At 42.3% G+C, this 23,024-nt stretch overlaps 1 protein-coding gene across 6 annotated transcripts in view; it reads right to left on the reverse strand.

The window, feature by feature from the left end:
* The window catches only part of LOC149350287 (low-density lipoprotein receptor-related protein-like), a 64,232-nt gene extending 46,727 nt beyond the window's left edge, over nucleotides 1-17,505 (reverse strand). For 4 of the 6 annotated variants that reach the window (XM_089579293.1, XM_089579290.1, XM_089579288.1 and 1 more), the window contains exons 1-11: nucleotides 17,189-17,504; nucleotides 15,936-16,070; nucleotides 13,276-13,479; nucleotides 8,675-8,876; nucleotides 5,929-6,105; nucleotides 4,811-4,955; nucleotides 4,629-4,728; nucleotides 4,336-4,464; nucleotides 3,838-3,941; nucleotides 3,207-3,324; nucleotides 783-975 (exon numbers count right to left, since the gene is read on the reverse strand). In XM_089579293.1, coding sequence (XP_089435419.1) covers nucleotides 783-975; nucleotides 3,207-3,324; nucleotides 3,838-3,941; nucleotides 4,336-4,464; nucleotides 4,629-4,728; nucleotides 4,811-4,955; nucleotides 5,929-6,105; nucleotides 8,675-8,876; nucleotides 13,276-13,479; nucleotides 15,936-16,070; nucleotides 17,189-17,276 — 1,595 coding nt within the window. In that variant the 5' untranslated portion in view covers nucleotides 17,277-17,504. Of the gene's footprint in view, nucleotides 1-782; nucleotides 976-3,206; nucleotides 3,325-3,837; nucleotides 3,942-4,335; nucleotides 4,465-4,628; nucleotides 4,729-4,810; nucleotides 4,956-5,928; nucleotides 6,106-8,674; nucleotides 8,877-13,275; nucleotides 13,480-15,935; nucleotides 16,071-17,188 lie in introns of all 6 variants that reach the window. The other 2 variants (XM_089579294.1, XM_089579291.1) reach the window with 2 other exon arrangements.
* Nucleotides 17,506-23,024: the final 5,519 nt, after the last annotated feature.

The raw sequence follows: 23,024 nt of genomic DNA on the forward strand, positions 1-23,024 counted from the left end.
TATCTTTCAGGTCAGCAGCCGAGCAACTTAACCACTGAGCCTCCACGGCAGCTAACTTTACACTGAAGATTCGAATTAATGTGGTCTACTCTACAAACAAATTGAAGGCTGAAATGCTGACTGAGCTGTTACAGCCAGCGAATGTGAACAAGTTCCACATGGAATTGAGCTACAGTTAAACCTGGATACAAAGAAACCGAGAGAAGTCCGCAGTTTCTCCTTACATGCAGGTTTTCGTGTGAAAACTGGAAAGGACTGTGCAGAGTGGAAGGCAAAACGAAAAATAAATGGAGACAAAAAGGCCTAACAAACATTCACTGCAAGCACAATAAAAGCATGACGAAAGCTGGATAAAGCTTTCTGTAAATATAAAAGTTGGGCACATGTTATACAACTTGCTTCCAGGCCGGTTTCAGAGCTGCAGTAAAATAGGTATGAACAGTCAATGCACCATAAGGTGCTCATATATAGTCATATTTTTGACAAAATTCCATGGGAAGCCTTCAGTACAACCATGTCCTGTCTGAGATGTAATAACACCAACAGCTTTAAACAAGTAATGCCTACCATGCAAGTAAATTTTCAACAAGTACAAAATGTACATTACAGAAACCTCATCAATGAAGAAGAATAAATGTTACGGGGAGAAAGCTCATGCAGGAGGACATGGCTTCTTGCAGCGGAAGTCAAAAGAGAATAACAAAGTCTTGGAGAAATAAGAATGCAAGTGCAATGCTTCATGCAAGTGCAATTTTTTTTTATTATTCACAAAACCTGCGAACCTGTTAATAGGATCCACAGCAAGTCCACTGACATGTCGCACAGAATCCCAGATGAGGTTGCTGCAGTACCGGCCGCCTGTTGCACAGACAGATATCTGGCTGCGAATTTCGCTGTTTAGCTGCACAGAGTTCCCCACGTACAGGTTGCCAGATAAGCAGTCGAACGACAGTGCAGTCAACTTCACCAGGGACCCTGCTCAGAGCAAAAAAAGAAAGCATACATATTGAAGAGACAGTTTGCCGTTGCATACTCCTTGGCTTTTATTGAAAGCCATATGGATGTTTTTACTGAAACATTTTCAACTTCACCGCAGAAATAACAAAATTCGTAATTTTGCGCAAACTGAGTATTCCATTTAGTCTTGCAGCTGCCTATACAGCCTCTCTTAAGAAGTACAGAGCCCAAGGGGTTTGTGTCAGTCATACTGTGCGGCTCATAATGCACCTGCCAGTGTTCGAAATCTCTCAACGCTGAAAGAAACTTGTCCTCACCCCTCCGAAGATAGGATTTCCATGTATGTTACAAAAGCCCCACGTGCACACGCTAGAATCAAATCCCTTAGACACTACTTTTGACAGATTGTATCTTTCACACACAGTGAACATCATTCAGTCCAGTTTAGGGGGGATGTGGTTTTCAGCAAAAAATTTGTTTATTTCTTGATGTACTTACATGAAATTTTTTGAGCACACTATTAGAAATATTTTTACAGCTACTATCATAACAAAATCTCACTATTATATCTCCAGAAAATTGTTTTCTATTAAATATTTTTTCTATGAATCTTGTGAAAAGCCTGCAGAGTTAGGAAAACGTGGCACAAGGCTGGTTCAACATTCACTGCGTTCCCACTGGCAAGCTGCAGGTCAAGGCATTCCTCAAATTTTAATTTCACAAAGCTTAAATTCCGGTATTGAATTTTTGCGATGCAGTGTCTACAGTGAGAAGAAAATTTTACAAAAGAAATTTTAAATTCATAAATTTCAAAAACAAGGAATGCTGAGACCTGAACTATGGTCCTAGGAGTGCAACGGAAACAAATGGAGTCAAAATACCTAAAACTATCAGGAAGAAATCTGCTCCGCAAGGTGAGTATTATCTAAGCAGAAAACCATAACTGAGAAAAACGCTAGGCATGTGCGAATAGTGGTTTATTGGTTCGAAGTGAATTTGAAGCAAATGGCAATTTTCTTCGAATAATTTCGAAGCTAATCTTCTGAATACTTCTGGCACACAAAAACGTTTTAACGTCACAACAGGCATTTTCAAAATGTATTTTTCGAACGCACAAGGCCATTACATAAAAAAAAAGAGAATGCATTGAAGTTTTGTCACACTGAAGTTGTGTTAACGTTCTGCAAAAATGGCCGTCTGAAATCGTGGGAGTCGACCTATATGCGTTGCAGACACATTTGTGGGGTGCGAGACCTATCTATGAGACCCCCGACTGCTAGTCTTAATTGCAATTGTATCGTTGTGCAGCTATTATTTTTAAGCGATGACTCCTTGAACACCTGCTAGGGGCACATACCGCACACCCAGAGTGCAGCACTGCCCCAAATCAGGCTTCGGAAAGGGGCACCCATCTTCATGCACCTCGTGCTAGCCTCCTGTCATGCTCGCGCCGTCGCGCCTGAGTCGTGAGTTTCACGCACTTCAGAGCGACTGCGGCACCTGCAGCCAGCTCAGACTCGTTTCGCAGAAGTCAAGGGAGCCGCGCGTCCTCCAAGTTGAGAGATTTAGCATAGCGCGATCCACAACCGCTATCATAATCCACTTCTGCGGGGAGCCACTGCGCATGAGCAGATCGCCCTGGGGATGCCACAAGGCACCAGGTGCCAGCCAGCTGTGTGCACGCCTGCCCCGTTGGGACTAATCAGCGAGTGCGCACTGGTGACGGGCGGAAGCAGATCGCACTAAGCAAGGTGTTTATTGATGGACATAGCCGTGCCGGTTACAGCGTGTCAGCAATGCAGGTAGTGCAGTTGCAGACATCTACGAATACTTCGAGATATCAAATATCAAACATTTGGAGCAAATCAAATATTGAATACTTTACCATTCAACCGAATATTCGCACAGGCCTAAAAAACACTCATTGTTCGAGCATTTCCCCACAATGCAGAGCTGCCGCTGTTCAAAAAATTTTTTTTAAAGTGCTTCTCAATCGATTTCAGCATTGAAACTTCGAGGCAGTATAAAAAACAAGGCATGCAAGCGGAAACAACAACTCAAAAAGAAATATTCAATTTTTTTTACCATTTTGGGGCGATTTCAAAGCCGCGACCACCCTTAAATAGAGTCAACGTTAACAACTTTCAGTAAATGCCAACCAACACTTAATCTGTGCTAATCTGACTAGTCCACTTCAAGTTTCAATGCCATGTGAAATGTTGACAAGACAGTTATGAAAAATGGCTCACCGAATTCTGCAAATATCTCTGTAGTGTAGGTCTTGAGCACATGCTTTTTTATTGCTCTTCCTTCAATCCAATACAAAACTTCGTTTCTGCTGTCATAGGTTAAGGCAAATGCAGCTGCCTGCAATGGTAATTAATGCTTGTCAAGTAACTGTTGCATACTATTCAATACACTGATTATCTTGACGCTTAAGAGATCACTTCAGAAAACAAAGGCCACAGACATGCTCACAAAAAGAGAACAGCTTTCTTGAAACATGGTGCACCAGTAACAGCATGCAATTAAGCTAGTTAAAAATAATTTCCATTAACCCAGTAAGGTTCATATTTTCATATTATGCTGCTGCTGATCAATTTTTATGGAGCCAGAGCAGCTTCAGACAAAGAGTGCCATGGCACAAGATATTTTTCGACAGCACAAGGTGGGGTCGAAGGCCCATTTCCCAAGCGTTTCACCCCTGATAAGCCGAGCAGCAAGCCAGAGGAAAGCTTGTACCCATTGTATCAGTGGTAGGCACCCGGCGGCACTGGGGATCAAACCCCACACCACCTAACGCAGACGCTCAAACCACTAGGACACTGCTGCAGTTTAATGTCATGCTAGAACATAATTTAATAGCACAACTGTACTTACATGCAGCTTCAGAGGAGGGTAAATCCACTGAGAGGGATCACTTGTAAGAGCGAAATAAACAACATTTGTGTCCTTTGTGGCATAAATAATCAGCGGTCCATGAGCTGGCACAAAAAAATGAAATGGGAAAAAAAGAAGAGCTGTTAATGTCAGCACTGCCAAATCATCACTACCACAGTTTCTGCCCATATGGGGGCTCAGTGGCTATGGGGCTATTCTGCCGAGCAGAAGTTTATGGATTCTATTCCCGGTTGCAGCAGCCATGTTAAGAAGAAAAGGAAAAAAGGATGTACACCAAGGTATCAGCATGTGTAAAGAATCCGAGGTAATTAAATTTAATCCAGAGCGCTTCGCTACAGCACGCCTTGTACCCAATGCATAGCTATGGAATGTGCAAATGCATTAACTTATATTTGCCTAAGTTTTCTTTATTATGCAATTCTATACTCGCACAACTGTAGTATACCAGCCATGGTGTCACAAGAGCACACGACTTACCTTCACAAGTTCTCTTGTCAAGACCAAGTTGCAGACCATATGGACACATACACAGAGGCTGCCCACTTCCCAGCACACAGAGATGACTGCAGAAGCCATTCTTGTAGGCACAGTAGTTTGTTGCATTGTCTGAAACAAATGATTAGTTTGTGCTTATAAAAAGTTCAATCATACAAATTATACGATTTCATCTTACAAATGAAAACAACACCAATCGCTAAATACACAAAAGCTCAAGGCTTCATTTCATTGGATGATTGCAAAGCTCAGCCATGGATGTAATATCAACTTACATGTTGGATGTCTAGACGGATGAACTATAGCAGCCTGATAGAGACTGTTATTAGAACGTAGTACCACTTCCTGAGATGCATTAAGTGAAAATCGATGGGCCTGAAAATAGAGGAGAAACTAGCAATGCGTTCAACCCATCACTTGTGCTGTGTACAGTAGAACTTGACAAAAAAAAAATTACCTTAAATATACTTGAGAAGGTGATGTCTGTCCAGTAAAAATAGTCACCAAACACATCCATAGAGAAAGGCTTTGCAAATTTTGACAAATGGAGGATTTTTTGATGACCAGATCCATCATACTTTACAGTGTGAATTGAGCCAGACCTGAAATAGATTTGGCTTCATTAGATAACTTAAACACGCCCTATTCTGAGTAAGGTATCGCATGGTGAATTCTAAAAGTAAGCTAAATGGGCTGAAAAAAATTGTTGCTATCAAACTGGTAGTTGTGTAGCACACATATAAATGTGTGCCAATGCAACCATTAGAGGCCAGTTTAAGCATTGCCGATTCAAATGTTAACTCATGAAGTACTACAGACACCAAGAGATTTTTTGGAAACATCTATAAAATGGTTCAAATAATCAGAAAATTCAAATTATCTCTGAACTTCAAATACCACTTCACAGGGACAATAGGCTTGAAGCCACCCCCCTTCTCCCCCCCCCCCCCCCCCCATAAATTTGGCCCTTAGCCATGTTCCATTTGCAAGCAATTTTATTAATATTATATGAGACAGACTTGTGCTTCCACCATGCCAATATTCCGCATGTCTGCATCACACTGCATGTCATTGATATTAAAAAGTATGACATTAGCTATGCATGACACAGTAAACTCTTGCTAACTCAATCTTGCATGTTCCTATTGGGCAATTTGGATATTTTCTGTATCAGAGTGAACTTTCATGGGTACCATGTCTTTGTAACTGGTTTTCCCGAAAGGTTTTTCATGGCAAAACTTGCATATCCAGATATATGGCCTATGAAAACCTAAAATAAAGGCCTCCACCCAGTACTAGTCTGCACACTATACGATGAACCACTTCTAAGGTATGCGCCACAACGCATGCCCCTCATCACTACTAGATACTTGGTGTAACCTTGGCTGCCACGCAACACATGTGGCTAAAACTGAGTCTGCTTCCCAGGGCAATGGTGACAACATTGCATAGATAACCTCAACATTGTATACAACTAATGGCACATGAACGAAGAACCCCAACGGGACACACATGTTATGGCCTGCAAACCTCAATCCAGTTTTTATCATAAAGCACTGTTATGCTAAAACTTACCCAGCATCAATCCAATATACCCTATGAACAGCATAATCCAGGGTGATTCCATTGGGTAAAGATTTTGGCAGGTTGCTGTACTCTTCCACTTTAACTATGACCTTTCTGGAGCTCCCATCTAGATTGCTTCGCTCGATTCGTGGGTTTTTATCCTCCCAGTCAGTCCAGAAGAGGAAGCTGCACACAAAAGGAATTACTCGCACTGATTAGTTTCCTAATCATTAGGCTGCAACAACATTTCTGCTTAAAACATTTACAAAGTCAAGCTCAACACATTGAAAAATAAAAAAAGGCATCAAATGACAGAAAGCGGAATAATCACACACAGAAGAAAACTTCATATTGGAATAGAAGTGCACTGCCCAGAGCAGAGAGAAACATGAAGTTGCCGGACAGGTGGCGTGCATTTTGCAACATTAGCAACTGATGCAATAAAAATGGTAAGTGAAAAGTGACCAAGACAGATTCGCAGCTGGGCTTTGCAATCACCTGAGACAACACACAACATACTGGCAGTACTCAACTTTCAGGAAAAATGAGTGAAAAGCAAGAAACGAGAGTTCAGCAAAAATGGGTACTAATGAGTTCAGTGAACTGCAGCTTATACTGTACGAGGAAGAAAGCATCCACACATTTCTTGGGCTATTATACTCCAATACAAGCTCTCAACAAGAAGTTTCATTCAGCTCTAACTATGCCAAGAAAAGCATCTATTTCCATGTTCATTAACCCTTTAATGCCCAGTACTGCAAATTCATGACATACCCAATGTATACGCATATTCGTGAAGCTTAGTCCCCAATTTTCCCCGAAAGAAGCACTTTTTAACAAAAATGGTAGGCGCTTTTTATAGAATTTACAAAAGCTTATGATACAATTAACCACCCCATTATTTTTTCTAAGATAGAATCTCCAGAAACCTGCGGCCCTACTTTAACCCTTATACGCAGTTACCTTACTGACCAAATTTAGATACTAGTCAAGTTTGCCGACATTTCTTCTCAGCCAGTGGTGATCAACCAAGCTGTACCACAGGGTTCTATCTTAGGTCCACTACTTTTACATTAATGATTTGACTAGTTATATTACCAAATCTAACTGCATTTTATACACTGGTGATACCACACTATATAACAGATACAAATGTAAATGACTTTTACGACCCTGAATATCACTTGGTGTCAAAATAACCAGCCAGATATCAATCCTAAAAAAAAAAAAATTATGGTATTTCATACCCATCATCGACAACCTATTACTGTTAATGTTACTCCACTTGACTTGAATAGCCACATCATCCCACTTTCTAAATGTACTAGATTTCTTGGCATCATACTAGACGAACATCTGAAATTTAACATGCACATGGAATCATTATGCAAAAAAGTCACTTTCAGTATCCAGGTGCTTCTCAGGACATTACTTTTAGCAACATATTCTTTTTGTAACTTATTTTTCATTCATACACAGTCACCTAACTTACTACACGTCTTCCTGAGGGAAAAGCGTATGCTACTCATACCTCAAGGTCCCGTCACTCACAAAATCGTGCAATTCAAATACTTACCTTTTCTACATTCACTACTTCAACTGCTCCTTTATACTGAAATCTTGATAACCTTCCTTAAAAAACTAGCTCCGCTCATATTCAATGCTTGTAATGAAGGCATTGTACTTACTGCACTTCCCTCATATTGCCTCAAACACAGTACCCCAACTAGATTTTCGCAGAGTGACAATTTGCTGCCTCCAGAAGTTAACACTAATTATCGCAAGCAAACCCTTTTGTTTGCAGCAATAACATTTTGGAACTCACTACCTGCATGTGTTAAAACAGTAGTCATTCGGGCTTTTCATCAATAGGATCAAAACGTTTGTTAAAAAAAGTAACTACATTGTGTTGGTATTTTTTTTATTAATTTTAATGAGTTTCATTGCTGCCTCAAATGTCTGTTCTTGGTTTATGGGGATTTTGACATCCCAAAGTGACTCAGGCTATAAGGGACGCCGCAGTGAAGGGCTCCGGAAATTTCGACCACCAGGGGTTCTTTAATGCGCACTGACACTTCACAGTACACGGGCCTATAGCATTTCGCCTTCATCAAAATGTGACTGCTGTGGTTGGGCTTGAACCCGTGTCTTTCAGGTCAGCAGCTGAGTACCATAACCACTGAGCCACTGCGGCAGCTGGCGCAAAGGAAATGAAGCACAGTGAAAGCCTGACATAGCACTCTTTGTATGACACAAGGCGAGCAAATAAAGGCGAATTCATTGTGAAGCAGGCAGCTCTTGGTTCAAAACGTGCCACCATGCTCCCCGCTGTGAAAAGGGCAGCCAGGAGACGGATAGGGACAAAACAGACTTTTTTTTTCATTTTTCTCACTGAGTAAATGTATTCCGCTACCAAAAATCGTTACAAGAAGCTAAAGCTTGGGTTTCAAAAATGGTTTGTTTGAAAATGTAACATTTTACTCCTTGTTTGCCATTCTTTAAGTTGCTTCGATATTTTGCAAAGAAGACAAAAACCGACAAATTCAAGCTTGACTGCTCAGGTCAAGCCTGTGTGCTGAGTACTCTACTAACATCTCTAGAGTATTATACTAATAGAGCTTAAAGCAAGGAAAGAGGGGGGTGTCTGCATCTGCATCGGAAAAGGCACAACAACTGCTAAGAACTGAAATAATCCATAAATGAAAACGTGTACTGTGCTCACTTTCAGTTATTAAACTAAGTGCATACTACTCACCCAACTCGCGGATCCAGTGCTAAGCCTCTAGGGTGGCGGACATCGCCTACAACTGATGCCCGCATGGAACCATCACACCTTGAAACTTCTATTTCTTGGTGCCTGCTCTCCACCCAGTAGAGATTGCACGTGACCCAGTCCACGGCCAGGCCTTCCACCGACTCCAGACCACCCGTCACGACGGAGCGCACATTTTCCAGCCCTGAACCATGACAGACAGTTCCCCACCCATGTAGCACACTGGTCAAGAGTAAGCGACGTAAAGCATATGCAGATCTGAAATGACCTCTACAAAAAAAAAAATAATACAGAAAAAGCCTTAAGAAATTTTCAAAAATGTAGCAGCAAAAAAAAAAAAAGGTAAGGGAGGGGGCAGGAGGGCTTAGAACAAAAGCAGTTAGCACTAGCAATTAATACTGATCATTTCTGAAGTTAGTTAATGCAGCCCAGATTTCTTCAAGTTGCCCTCCATTTCAGTGAAAAAAAACAAAAAAAAACGGATATAACAAACAAAACGATTTTCTTTACTTTTGTTTGCGCTGTAGTAAAATTTGGCATGCATGCAATATTCATATGAAACACTGTTAGCACAAAACAATTTCAGTTGACAGCCCTACTTTCGGGCTTGATGGTTGAGAAATGCAATGGAAAGAAATGAAAGAATCAAAGGAACAATGCCAAAGAACAAATGGGATATCAGAAGGACACTACTTCCAACTAAAGATGCACTTAGACGCATACAGTAAAATATCATTACTTAGAGCCTCGTTAGTACGGAAATCCAGATAAGTAGGACTGCCAGTGTGGTCCCTGCCAATGCCCATGCAAGGCTATGGAGTCAGACGCTCATAAATTCGGACACAGCTGGGTTCGAAGTGTTTAATTCAAATGGGCTACCAACAGGGATCACAGTCGAGGTGCGACCAGCGTAACAAGCAGTCCTCTAAATTGTCCTCCGCAAGCCCGGATAGTGCAGACTTACCCCCACCTCTCGTGTGCGCACAATGACAGGCAAGGGGATGCCAGGGTTTATGTTAGGGTGTATAGTACCAGAGTTTCACGTTTCTACACCATATTGCTCGCCTAAGCATCCAATTTATAAGGGAAAGCCGCAACTCTTGCATGCAGAAGGTGGACTTGGTGCAGTGATTAGAGCAAGTGCAAGCTCAATCTGCTTGATTCTGGCTGCCGAACTTGCTTTATTCTAGGCAAATTACTCTTGCATTGAAAGACACAGCTTGCTAGTAATGTGTCGGCTGCACCAAGGCCTATCTCAATGAGTTACAAACAAAATACTCTCCATGTGATGGATCGGTGGTGCCACCTGTAGTAAACACCACAAATCACAAACATTTTTTTTTAACAATCTGGGAACACTTGATAGACTTGCGTGTTATTGATAAGAAAACATCGTTTTCAGTGAACATGTGCACTGTGACAAAAAAATGCCGCAAAGCACGAGAACAGTAGGTGTACAAATGGACTGTCAGCAACGGTCTGGTGTTAAACAATGAAAATGAGTTGGCTTCTCCGCAATGCATGGATACTTTTCAACCATGTGATCTAACATTCATCTGTTTGCTGATGACTTGTTCTTTGCGAAATAAAATCACCCGATGATGCCAACCTTTTTCAGAGCGATCTTCCCTATATTTCTACTTGGTGCAATGATTGCCTCATGGACCTAAACACTGACAAATGTAAACTTATGCGAGTATCCGGACAAACTAACATTCCTTCCAGGTAGTACTTAAATAACGTCCCCTTAGAATCTGTCACTGCATATAAATACCTGGGCGTCCACATTCCTGCAGACCTCTCCGGGTCGCACCACAGCAAGTACATTATTAACAGTGCTAACCGCATGTTAAGACTACGTATGCCGAAACTTTATGAAAACCCCGCCTTCTATTAAATTATTGCTTTGCAAAATGCTAAACCACTCAAAACTGGAATATAAAGCTGTATAGGATCCCCACCATGAAAAACTAATTGCTTTGCTGGAGATGGTCCAAAATAATGCCGCGCATTTTATTTTATCCAACTTTAATTGTGGCGCAAGCATAACCAGCATGAAAACTTGCCTCTCTTTACAGCCTTCAGCATGCCACATAAAAATAATTCGTCTCAGTCTTTTTCATTAATTGTACCATCATTCCACTCTGCAGAACACACTCATTGCTCCTTCCCACTACGTTTCAAGTCGCACTGATCATCGCCACAAGGTTGGAATTTCAACATTTAACACCTTCAGCATATCAGTCCTTCTTGCCTCGTGCTTCACGTGAATGGAACCACCTTCACTGAAATCATCGACATCAATGACAACCAGCACTTTCACAACGCATTAGCTAACATAGTATAAATAGCAGAAAATTTCTGTAATACTCATTTTCTTTTCTATATATTTCTTCTTTGTATTTTTTGTAACCACTCACTTCTTCAATGCCTCTGGACCAGAGGTTTCAATAAATAAATAAATAAATAAATAGAGATGCCCGCAGCACAGGGAAAACAAACGCGCAACTCTATTTACTTATGTAGTAACTCTACGTTAAGGAGGCACACCCCGACCTGTTTTAGAAAAGAAGACCTGGCGCATAATTTCGGTTTCGCTTTTCTAAGCTTCGCACCAGCCCACAGCGAAGATGGCTATTGGCCGTGCATCGGCCAGACAGCCAAGGGCAGCTATGCACCCTTCCGGACGCTAATTTTAATGCGTTGCTGGCCTTTTGTTATGGTGTATCGCCGCTTACGACAACGCATTTCCCTCTGTTTTATCCACATGGTTCCTTTGCTAAGCTGTAACTACGCACTGTGTACTCATCACGTGCTCTGCCCAGTTTGTGGGGTGCAGCCTCATCACATGTAACAATGCCGTGTGAAAGGAGGCTCCACTGCCGCAGTGTCAGACCGTGAATGAGGCCGAAAAGGCCTTTACCATTTTTGAAGCAGTTCTGCTTCAAACACAGAAGAGAGACGGAATTGCAAGAAATCGTCGTTCAGAGTTTATCGCCCAGGTTTTCACAAGCAAAGGTTACTGAGATGCTGACTGTCCTGTTTCTTTTTTTTTTTTGAAACTCGATAATTTGACTTAGATAATTCGAGCATTTTAGCCAGTCTTTGAAACCTGAATTAACGAGGTTTTACTGTAGCACGACACCTCAGCAACTTCACCTAGCTCTGTGGTCAGGCCTTTTCTTTCTTTTTTCTTTTTAAACTACTACAAATGCATTCATTTCGTTTAAAAGGGCAACTGCAGCACTTTTTTGAGAATTTCGCGATATTCAAGGATTCAAATCTATACAGGCTGTAGGTAAAGCATGCCAAGTGTTTTTGCACTAGCATTTGAAATAGTGACGTAATCGACGATTGAATTTTGCACTTCTGCTCAATGCACTGGAGGTGTGCAGAAAAGTTCAGTGTGACGTCACGGAAGGTAGGGTTTCAAATTATCGCTGTCATCAGCCACACCCTGCCCTGACTCGTTAGACGCTGCCAAACAACTCTAGGCAGGGCTTGCCTTCGGCGGCGTTTTTTTCCTTCAAAGCAGGCGTTTGCGCGTTGGAAATGTATACAGATACCTTCGATGACGTCATCATGCACCCCCACTTGGCGTTGTGCGCTGTGGAAAAGCTTGAAGGGCGTCCGGATTTTAATCGGCGACAACTTCACTATTTCAAGCGCTAGTCCAAAAAGACTTCGCATGCTTTACCTGCAAGTTTCACACATTCGACCCTCTTAAGCCCTTTGATATCTAAAACCTATGCAGTTTCCCTTTAAGGGGGTTTAATGTCCCAAAGCAACTCAGGGTATGAGGAACGCCGTAGTGAAGGGCTCTGGAAATTTCAACCACCTGGGGTTCTTTAACATGCACTGACATCGCACAGTACACGAGCCTCTAGAATTTCGCCTCCATCGAAATTTGACCGCCGCAGCCGGGATCGAACCCATGTCTTTCGGGTCAGCAGCCAAGCGCCATAACTACTAAGCCACCGCGGCGGCCCACTATAAATGTATTAAATGCAACATGAAATGAAGGTATTGCATCAGGCATTGTGAAAAAGATATGGGCTATGACTGAGGCAGAACACGGTGGAGGTTTCTGAATCAATTCATCCACTTGTGGTTCTTTTAACAGAGACTGGAATAGCAAGTTGCCCTATTTTTGCACTCTGTATGGCTTGCCATAGCAAACCCATGAACTCAGCGCTCGGTAACCTAATACCACAGCCAATGTGCACTGTTTTGAGTTAGAACGGAAGGGAGAACTGCAGTAGACATAACACTGAAGAATCAAGTGGCCTAGCAGCAATCTACCAGAGCAGAATACAATTACAGCGTTCAACAGTGGCTGGAAATGTTAACCCCCCCCCAGAGGAACATCATATAAAGAAACAAAAAAAAAAGCAGGGCTGTTGAGCTTTGTTTCATTCACTACACTTGTCACAGCAAGTGCATAAAAAAAAAGTATTCATGAAAGCCATGCACAGAAATGGAACATGTTTTTAAAGAAATTGTAGACCTAAAGAAAATTACTATCACAAATTGTAAAAAAAAAAAAGGTTAACATACAGACTCAACATACTCAAGATACTCACTTCCTGCTACAACTTCCCCAGCGTTGATTTGATCCGTGTTTATGTCACTCCAAAACACAGTTGTCTTTGAGCCATTTAAGAGAAAGTCCACAGCAACCGCCAGGGTGTTGCTATTGTATAAAAATTGACTCTTGCCCTTCGATTCCACAAATGACTGCTGAATGCCAGCATTAGTAGTTATCAATAGGTACGATGCTAATGGATCTGAAAAATGGGAGCAAATGGTTTCTTTGCACACAGTAAAATAAATGCATGCACACAATGCCCTGTCCATTTCAAACTGTGCATTGGTTGGAAAAACCAAGAATGTCCTGAGGCAGGCTTCCCGGCAGGCAAGGCTGCGCTCGTGACCACGTTCATGACCAGATCGAGGCCAAGTTCACGACCAGACAGGGACCACTCTGACAGGATATAGGACATCACGCGAGGCCTAATCAGCAGTGTGATGTCCACGGCAAAAATATCCACGGTTTATTGTTAGGAAAAGTGTGCGAAAGCAAAGCAGGATTGGATTTGACCTGTCACTCCCATTACAAAGCAAACAACACAGGAGCCTTGCCCTTTGTATCAGGTACTACCTAATATGACCTGGTACTGACTGCGGCTCCTTTTAGCTCTTGGATTATTAATTACCTTGGTGCCACAATTTCATCATAAAGCTCCCATCCGTTACAATATGTAGCAGATGTGTTCGATGCAACGGCACAGCTGAGTGTAATTGGCACAGCACTTCTACCACGGAAATATATGAAAGAAGGCAAATATGTCTACCACCAAATAATTTGTTATTAGCTGAACAACATGTATACATGAAAGCCTGCAGTATACATGCAGTAGTACACACGGATTTATGGCTTCCTGCACCCTCCTCTCAGTCATGTTATCACACGAGCTCGACGCAAGGCTCCACCTGCATGCACTACAAATGCGCCCACAGTGTCATTTTGTCCTCGCATCTATTTATCTACCACCAAATAATTTATTATTAGCTGAACAACATGTATACATGAAAGCCTGCAGTATACATGCAGTAGCATACATGGATTTATGGCTTCCTGCACCCTCCTCTCAGTCATGTTATCACACGAGCTCGACGCAAGGCTCCACCTGCATGCACTACAAATGCGCCCACAGTGTCATTTTGTCCTCGCATCTATTTATCTACCACCAAATAATTTATTATTAGCTGAACAACATGTATACATGAAAGCCTGCAGTATACATGCAGTAGTATACATGGATTTATGGCTTCCTGCACCCTCCTCTCAGTCATGTTATCACACGAGCTTGAGGCAAGGCTCCACCTGCATGCACTACAAATGTGCCCACAGTGTCATTTTGTCCTCGCATTTATTTATTCTTGTACCCAAAGACAATGAATATAAGGCAGTGGCCGCTGTGCCCGCCTTGTGACGGTCTCAAACACACCACTACAAACACGTTACCTGTAACGTTTACCTGACCGTCATCTGTAACCTTGAAAGCATGCTAATGAATCTTACTTCATTGTTAACACTCTGGAAGTTTATTATCAGCTTCACAAGTTACTCATTCCTTAAGCCAATTTGACTGGTCAGGAGGATTACAAGGCGATTACAAGAAAATACTGGCTGCATTAGAGCAGTAGCAACAACACACCCAATTTTCACATCCGAAAAGCCGGTGCCAAGGATGTGCCATGCTTCCCCTTTTAAAGAAGGCACAATTTTGCTTAAAACCCTTTGTAAGACAGCAAGAAACACAGTGCTGTCAAACTGACAACAGTGCACCCACACTCCACACTTTTGCATGCTGAATGCTACTGAACTATCAACCAAACGAAAAAATGTGTTTTATCTTTCGCTAATAGGTGTCCTTGGTATTTTTTTTTTTTTAGAAGGGTAGCTACACAGTTTGACAAGGGTCATTATGGTGGAAAATATAAAATTTTAATTGAGCTTTTGAGCCCTTTACATTATAATACTTCTTGAAGCAATCTTCAGTTCTAATGCAAGTTTTTTCATATGTCGATAAGACTAAGGTACGAATATGTACCACATTTGAGGTCTTTTTACGGAATCATTGGTACAAATGATACCCTTTTTTTTAAAAAACCAGTGGTCGAAATGATGATTATGGATTTTTATGGCACAAGGGCATATGTGGCCAAAAAGTGCCATGGCACAAGGTATTTTTCTTCTACTCAAGGTGGGGTCCAAGACCTGTTTCCCAAGCATTTCACCCTAAATAAGCCGAGCACCAGACCAGGGGAAAGCTTGTACCCATTGTATCACCCGGCGGCACTGGGGATCGAACCCCACACCTCCCGCATGCGAGGCGGATGCTCAGGCCACTAGGCCACTGCTGCAGTGGGTTGAGAGTGATGTCATTCAATTTCTAGTCATTCTGAGTGCAATTTTACCATTTGTATGCAAGCGAGAACCCTTTTATAAAGGGTTAACAGGGGTGCAAAACAAACAGAAGAGAAAGAGCACTGCCAACATCCTTCTCATGAGCCTCCACTGCAGATGCCTACGCCAAAGGTTACTTCCACCAATACATGGACACCTGAAAGCTGTCCAAAAGAGGCAGAAATTTTTTTTTCTTCTAAGGCCTCAATCAGGAGAAAAGATTTAATTTAGTAGTGTTGCACCTGGATACTGATGTTAAGAGTGGCTTACCTAGCGGAAGACAAGAAACTCTGTTGGAGTCTAGGCGAAAGCCTTCGACACACCCACATACAATTAGTGATTTATTTCTCCAGTCTTGAACGCATGTCTGGGCACAGCGGCCCCACTCATTGCACTGAGATTCACCTAGAAGCAAATGACAAAAGAAAGCTTAAATGTTGAATTATGGCTGTAAACATTCGCCATCCTCTGACAGACAGTAAACAGTTGCTAAATTCTAAATTCGCATGGGTAACTGCATAACACCAGCCAACCAGCACTCCTATGAGAAAGCGTCGATAGCTTGTTAAGTACGCCACAAATTAATGCAGCAAGTCACACACTCGAAAACAATGCAATGCTCCTGTGCTGCAACAAAAGGTCACTGGTTTTTGATAACCAGGTGGAGCATTTTATTCAATGTGTTTATGCAATAAAATATCACTTGAGCAGTGAACTGCAAACGAGCAAAGGTTCCATGCCACATTTATAGAGCAGGCTTCTGTTTCGAACCACCTGGGATTTTTAAATGCGTCGAGACCTAATAACACAGGTGTTTTGCACTTTGCCAGCATTTAAACTGGCCGCCGTAGTACGTGAGCAGCATGCATCCCGACACAAGAAGCAATACGCTAATAATGCTTTACAACAGAGGGCAAGCAAAAAAAATATAGCTTTTCTGATTACCATCATAAAAACTACGCCTTCACTAAAGTGACCTTAAATGGTCACCGAACCTCGGTTACTTTTTTGTTAGGTTGGAAACTACACTGCTACTCTAAGATAACAGCGACTTTCCTCTAAGTTGTTTTCATCCGAACAGCGCCCGTGCATACGGCAGGAAAAAAAAAAAAAAGAAACGGAAGAACATGAACTAAGAAAAAAAAATTAAATTTCACACTTTGTCAGCCAACGAAAAACATAAGGAAGAAAGTTCGCGTCGCGCACGGCGGTCACGTTCGCAACCTTCCGCAACGCTACTCTATGCTTGTCGCTCCTTTTTTCCAGAAACTAAACGCGAATCACGTTCGTAGTGCACAACGTTTTCATGACTAGAAACTAAATGTTGCTGAAAATTGTAAAGTTCCAGGAACTAGTATACAGGGGGCGCGATTCGGTGCAGAGAAAATACGTGACCCCGCGTCGTCCTTCTCGAAGGCTACGACGAGCTCTGCAAACAGGCGCACGCCGGCAACGCATTCTCACACCGCTAGTGCGTTGAAGTAACCCGAAGAGTCTGCAGCAAGGATGCAAGTTTCACTTACCGTTTCCGGTCTGGAGAGATTCCGCAATGCTCAGGGCAAAAGCAAATAGAGACGGGAGTAGGTGAACGGAGAGGCATGCAGAAAGCATGTCAAAGGTTAGGAAATTAATGAACAGAAAGCGGGGAGGTGAACTTCAAACGGGCCAGGCAAGCGATGCAATGCGCCAATCGTCATAGTACAGCTATTAAGGTAACGTGCCGCATTACACGGCAGTAAAATCGTAAATAAGCGCTGCGCGGACGAGGCGAATAGGCAGACGAAGTCGTGCACCGGCAAGGCCCCCTCTCCCACGAGGAACATCCCGCAGTAAACTTGTGATGGCGCTAGTTACGAAGAAATCATAGAGCTAATATACGAAGAAATATCGGAGAATTTTAGTTTTTACTGAATTTTAAACTAAAATAACTTTTTACTAGACATCCCTCACTGGCGTAAAACAGCAATGAAGAAGCGCATTTAAATATTTTGAGATTGCAGTGTCGCAGCGTCTGCACCATGTGTCTGCCTCGTAGAACACCAATTTTTAGTTCTGTTTTCTCCATTTAGAATAATGCACAGCACATTTAAAAGCATAAATAACCATACGGACTGCTACAACAAGCAGTATATAATTCATAATTGAATTTTTGTTTCTCATGCTGTTTCGGTTTCAACGCCAACGCCAAACGACGGCTGTGACGTAAAAAGACGCGTTCAGGTCACGTGAAGCATACAAAAACTCTTCCTCCATGCAAAAACTGCATTCTTTGTTTTAATTCACATCAACTTTTACGCAAGCTTACCCAAGAGTTGGAAACAAAAAAAAATAACAAGCATCGAATATATCGCAGTTTTTGCATGCTTCACGAAATCTCATATTGTCTATGACGTCACAGACATCGTTTCGCTTTAAAACCGAAATGACAAGAAAAAAAATTCAATTCTAAAATTTTCAGCTGGCGTAGGTGAATTCCACGCCGTTACTCATGTACAGCCTTTGTCAAATGTAACCAGGCTGCACGGTTTGCTTCTCATTCGTATTACAGAGCCTGCACGGCTTCCCTAAAGATCAAGAAGTGCTTTGAACGTGAGAACAGGGGTTATTCTTACCAAACAGAGATTTAGAGCTTGAGGGCTGGCATAATAGCTTTATTATACGACTGGAAAGAAAAACGTGCAGCCTGGTTACTTTTGACAAAGACTGTACTAAGGTAGATGCGAAGCATATTGATGGCTAGGCTTGGTAATACATGGCTTTCCTTGGTTGACGTTCATCCCGCTCTTCATCGGTCTCTGTGGCACGCTGAAGCTTTCGCTTCTCGTTCAAATCAGCCCTGCTTCTAGGCGGCATCCCAACACCTGGCCGCCTCGTAAGTGCTCGGAGAGCGAGGCAAGCTCAGCTTTATACCGCTGCTGTAGCGTCACGTGGTCAGCTGCAGCGCCTCTGATGTGGAGCTCCACCGCCGCGGCCAACCGCGCGAGCCGGCAGCCCATCTCTCCTCTGCTGTGACGTCATGTTGTCACGTGGTCAGCCGCCGCGCCTCTGATGTGGAGCCTCCACCGCCGCGGCCGACCGCGCGAGCCGGCAGCCCATCTCTCCTCTGCTGTGACGTCATGTTGTCACGTGGTGTCACGTGGTCACGCTAAAGGTCAATGGTAGCTCCACCGCCGCGCTCGACGGGCTGTAGTGTAGCTCTAGTAATATGCTTCGCATAAAAACGCATCCAAAACACTGGTGTCTTTCTCCGTGTAGTCACGTCTCGAGGCTCCGTCGGCTCCGTTTTGCGGCCGTGTTCTTTATTGAAAAATTATGTCCGACATGACTAAGTAGTCATGACCGGCTAATGACTAGTCATGACTTATTAGTTGATGACTGGTTAATAATTAGTTACTCATGACTTGTGACAAGTAATGACTAGTTGCAACTTCCACTTCAGATGTACTGGACGGACAGAGTCATGGCCGCGAGTATGAGCCATTAAAGGCTTTCGCCTTAATATTCTAGTTCGCTATAGTTATTACCATGCATTCATCTGCAAACTCGTGAGATTTAGCAGGTCCAGGGATCAGTAAAGGAGGAGGGGGGGATAATCGGTGAAGGGGGGAATCGGTCGACTTCATTGGTTAGAGGGGCTCCTTTGAGGGGTATTTGCCGCTTCGTTCTTGAGTTAAAGGAGTATAGACACCCAACTTTTGCATTGTGTTTTCTTGTTTGTAATGTGTGTAAGGCATTACTATGCATGGGTTACCGCTATATAATTTATAATCTAATTTCTTTCTCGTGCTGTTCCGGTTTCAACAGCCAACTGACGACTGTGACGTCGAAGTGAGGTCATCATGGTTATCGATCATGTGAGGCATGAAGAATTGCAATCGCTGCTGCTACATTCGTTGTCATTCCGGCTCTTGAGGAAGGCTGGCTTCAGCACTGCAGTGAATTATAACGAACAAGCAGCAATTATATCGGCATTTTTCCATGCCTCACATGACATATCACCACACTTTGACGTCACAGCCAATGTTTGGCTGTTGAAACCGAAACAGCACTACAGAAAAATTCTATAATAAATTATTTCGCAGTCGTAGGCGAATATCATGTATAGAGTGTCTTCCGCAACATTGTACACCAAAACTAGGTGTGTATGCTTCTTTAATTGTAGATGCGAGTAAACCAACGCTGGTGAAGCTCCGCCAACATTCAGCACCTCCACCCACAATTCCTCCATGACAAAAAAGTAGTCCGTTGTTAAAAATAGTCCGTGTTCGCAGATTCATGCGCACCCGAGCCAAACGCACAGGGAAAATTCATGCGCGCTTTCCCTTCTTGAGCGCATGCCAGCGACGCACACCCACCTGGCTGCGACCAAGTTCGGAAGAAACCAAAACATTTTGCAAAAAGTAGAAATTTTAGAAACCATCATCTATAAGGTCATTTATAAGGTCTTTTTAATCAGATCTCAACGAATTTTCTGTGGACACAGCCCAGAAAGCGACTAAAAAAAATGTTTTTATGACCATAGGTAGCAAAAAGTGGCTGCTTATACATCCAGTCAGCACAATTGGTACCAATTGGATTTCCAACTGGTTCCAATTGCACAAATTGAGTTTCCAGCTGCACCCAATGCATCCATGTGAACATTTGCATATTCGACAAACAAGGCATAACTAATACAGTTCTTATAATAAGAGCAATCAGCAACTTAACTTACTGAGTTAAATTCATCATGTGCACTGTGATTGTGGTCAAAATTAAATAACTGTGCTCGGTGGGCAAGTGCCACTGGCCGGGTCAAGCATGAGGAGCCTCGTAAATGGGGTATACAGTATTGTGCATCTTTATTGTGAAGACTTTTAAAAATTTTCTCGCCTCAACCGCTGGCTCGTTTATGCTGAAACTGTACACAGAACTTGGGTATTGTGGTAACTTTTGTCTCGTAGTAAGTTTGTCAACAGTACTTACCTGGTTCAGCCGCACATGATGCAAACCCGTAATTGTGTGCCTTGAAACCGCCGAACCGAAAGCCGGCAACTTTAGGTTCTCGCGGAAGGGTGTTCGTGGTGCCGAAGTCAGCATTACAAGCTGCGCAGGTCCTTTGATGGCGCCACTGCCGCCCTTCGCGGCAATCCGGCGCTGGCAGCTTTCAGTTCATCGATGTCAGCGCAAACTATTACAGAGTTGCATCATTTGCGGCTGAATCAAGTATCGCTGTAAACCTTGCAATAGACAAAAGTTACCACAGCACGCAAGCCCTGTGCACAGTTTTACTGCAAACGAGCCAGCTGTTGAGGCAAGAAAATGTTTTGAAGTCTTCACGATAAAGATGCACAATACTGTATAAGCTGGAGTGGAAGTGTATTCTCTGGATGTACATATTGAGCTTACATATGTTATTAGTGCCCGAGTGCGCACCGTTTACTGTGTGTGATGTATACGCGTCTGTTGGCCTTGGTTTCCACAAAAGCTTGTTATTTTTAATTCTCATGTAAAAATATCGACTGGCACCATGCAGGCAGAGTGTCTCCATGCAGTCCTCGCAAATCAGATTTCCTTTTGTGCATTAATAATGTGTTATGTTGTAGAAATATATCACTTATTGTGTATTTTGCGCACCTTAATGGTAAGGTACATTTTGTGAATATTTTGTGAATATTTTCTGTGGATTTTCTGGCCTAGGGCTAATGGGTCCAATTGGTTGATTCAATTGGATCCAGTTGGGCCCAATTGGACGGGCGGATAAAAACACAAATGGAACGAATTGAAAAAGCCAATTGAAATTTCCAATGTTTTCTTTTTGACTGGGCAACTTCAGTGCAAAGTTTTCTCAAAGGCGTTTTTGGCCCGACTTCCCTGCTTGCATAAAGCGTCGCATTAAAATGGTTTCACAGATTTTCATGTGCTTTGTTGCATTGTGTTCCTTGACAAATTCTTATTGCAGTGGCATTCCTACTTTTTTTAAATATTTTATTTTTTTACTCTGCAACTACTTCGGACTGACATTACAATAATGAGTGCGTATTGTAAGCACGGATATAATTTTCTGAAAAAAAATCTGGCAGATAAAAATATTTGGAGAATGTCACTGCATGAACCATTCCTTTGGCTAAAATTTATGAGTGACTGCAGGCTCCTACCATGTTTTGTTGTCATGTCAGGCTTTGTGCAAGTTTGGTATAGCACTGAAGCTCATAAAAATTTATAATGCCAAAACTACGGAAGATATATCTGTGAAGTTTTGCACTTAATCTGTGAACATCTCAGAAAGGGTGCCAGATTTCATTACTTTATGTTAAAAATAGAAAGGTTCACCTCTGAATCCCACATCCACTCTTAAGGGGGGTATGTGGCAGTTACTAAAACTACTTTTGTTATCACTGCAATGCAATTTGTTACGAACATAGAAACGCAACCAGATCTAAGCTAGCTGTTACAATAACTGAATAATATTGTCATTCCAGGGTTAAGTAGAACATGCCCAAGTTTTAATGTTAGTGCATTCACAATGCCTCATTCTGTGCAATACAGAAATTAGTGAGTTTTAGCACAGCCAAACAGTAAATAGGCTAACTATGACTGCATGATGAATGGTGGCTTGGAAAGCATGGCTGTGGTAAAAGTCTTCATCATTAAAAAAGCAGCAGTTGGTAACAATGGGCCATGTTCCGCGGCATCCTGTATTGCTAAACCGAGCAATAACAACACAAACCATGGTCAGCTAGACACCATCTTTATTGGCTATGCAAAATAATTTGACACAGTATGCCATAAAAAGCTTTTCCTTAAACTGCTCAGTCATTAGGAACCCAAAACTTCTTAGGTGGATAACTGACTAACTTTGAGATCCCAATTCGTAACATTAAGCAATGTTCACACATCTTCAGCTAAAGTTTCATCAGGTGTGCCCAAATGCTCAGTGTTGAGTCTGCTTCTTTTTATTATCTACATTAATGACATAACCAGCGTTGTTAAAACTTCAGTTAAACTCCTTTTATATGTTGCCGATGATTGTGTTCTCTACTGCAACATCTCTAATGTCCAGGACCAACTGCTACTAAAAACAAGGTTTTTTGTCGCGTGAACGGAGTGAAATCTGGCAAATGAAAATTAACTTTCAGAAAATCGTTCCTATGACTTTCACAAACAAGGCTTTACTTGCGATACTCGCGCCTTATTGCTGTGCAAGGCGGAGCTAACGAAAATGCGCTGGGACACAGGCTTCCGCACACTGGCTTCCACAGCACGCTGTGCATGGTTTTATTTGAAAGTAGACAGGGCTTAGTTTCATTTTAATGCAAGAAGTTTCCTTTGTAATACACCTACAATAATAATGGTCGACACGTTGAGCACATAAACAGGTTT

Source organism: Amblyomma mixtum, chromosome 3, assembly GCF_055824585.1.
Source record: "Amblyomma mixtum isolate Tamu chromosome 3, ASM5582458v1, whole genome shotgun sequence".
Lineage (NCBI taxonomy): Eukaryota > Metazoa > Arthropoda > Arachnida > Ixodida > Ixodidae > Amblyomma > Amblyomma mixtum.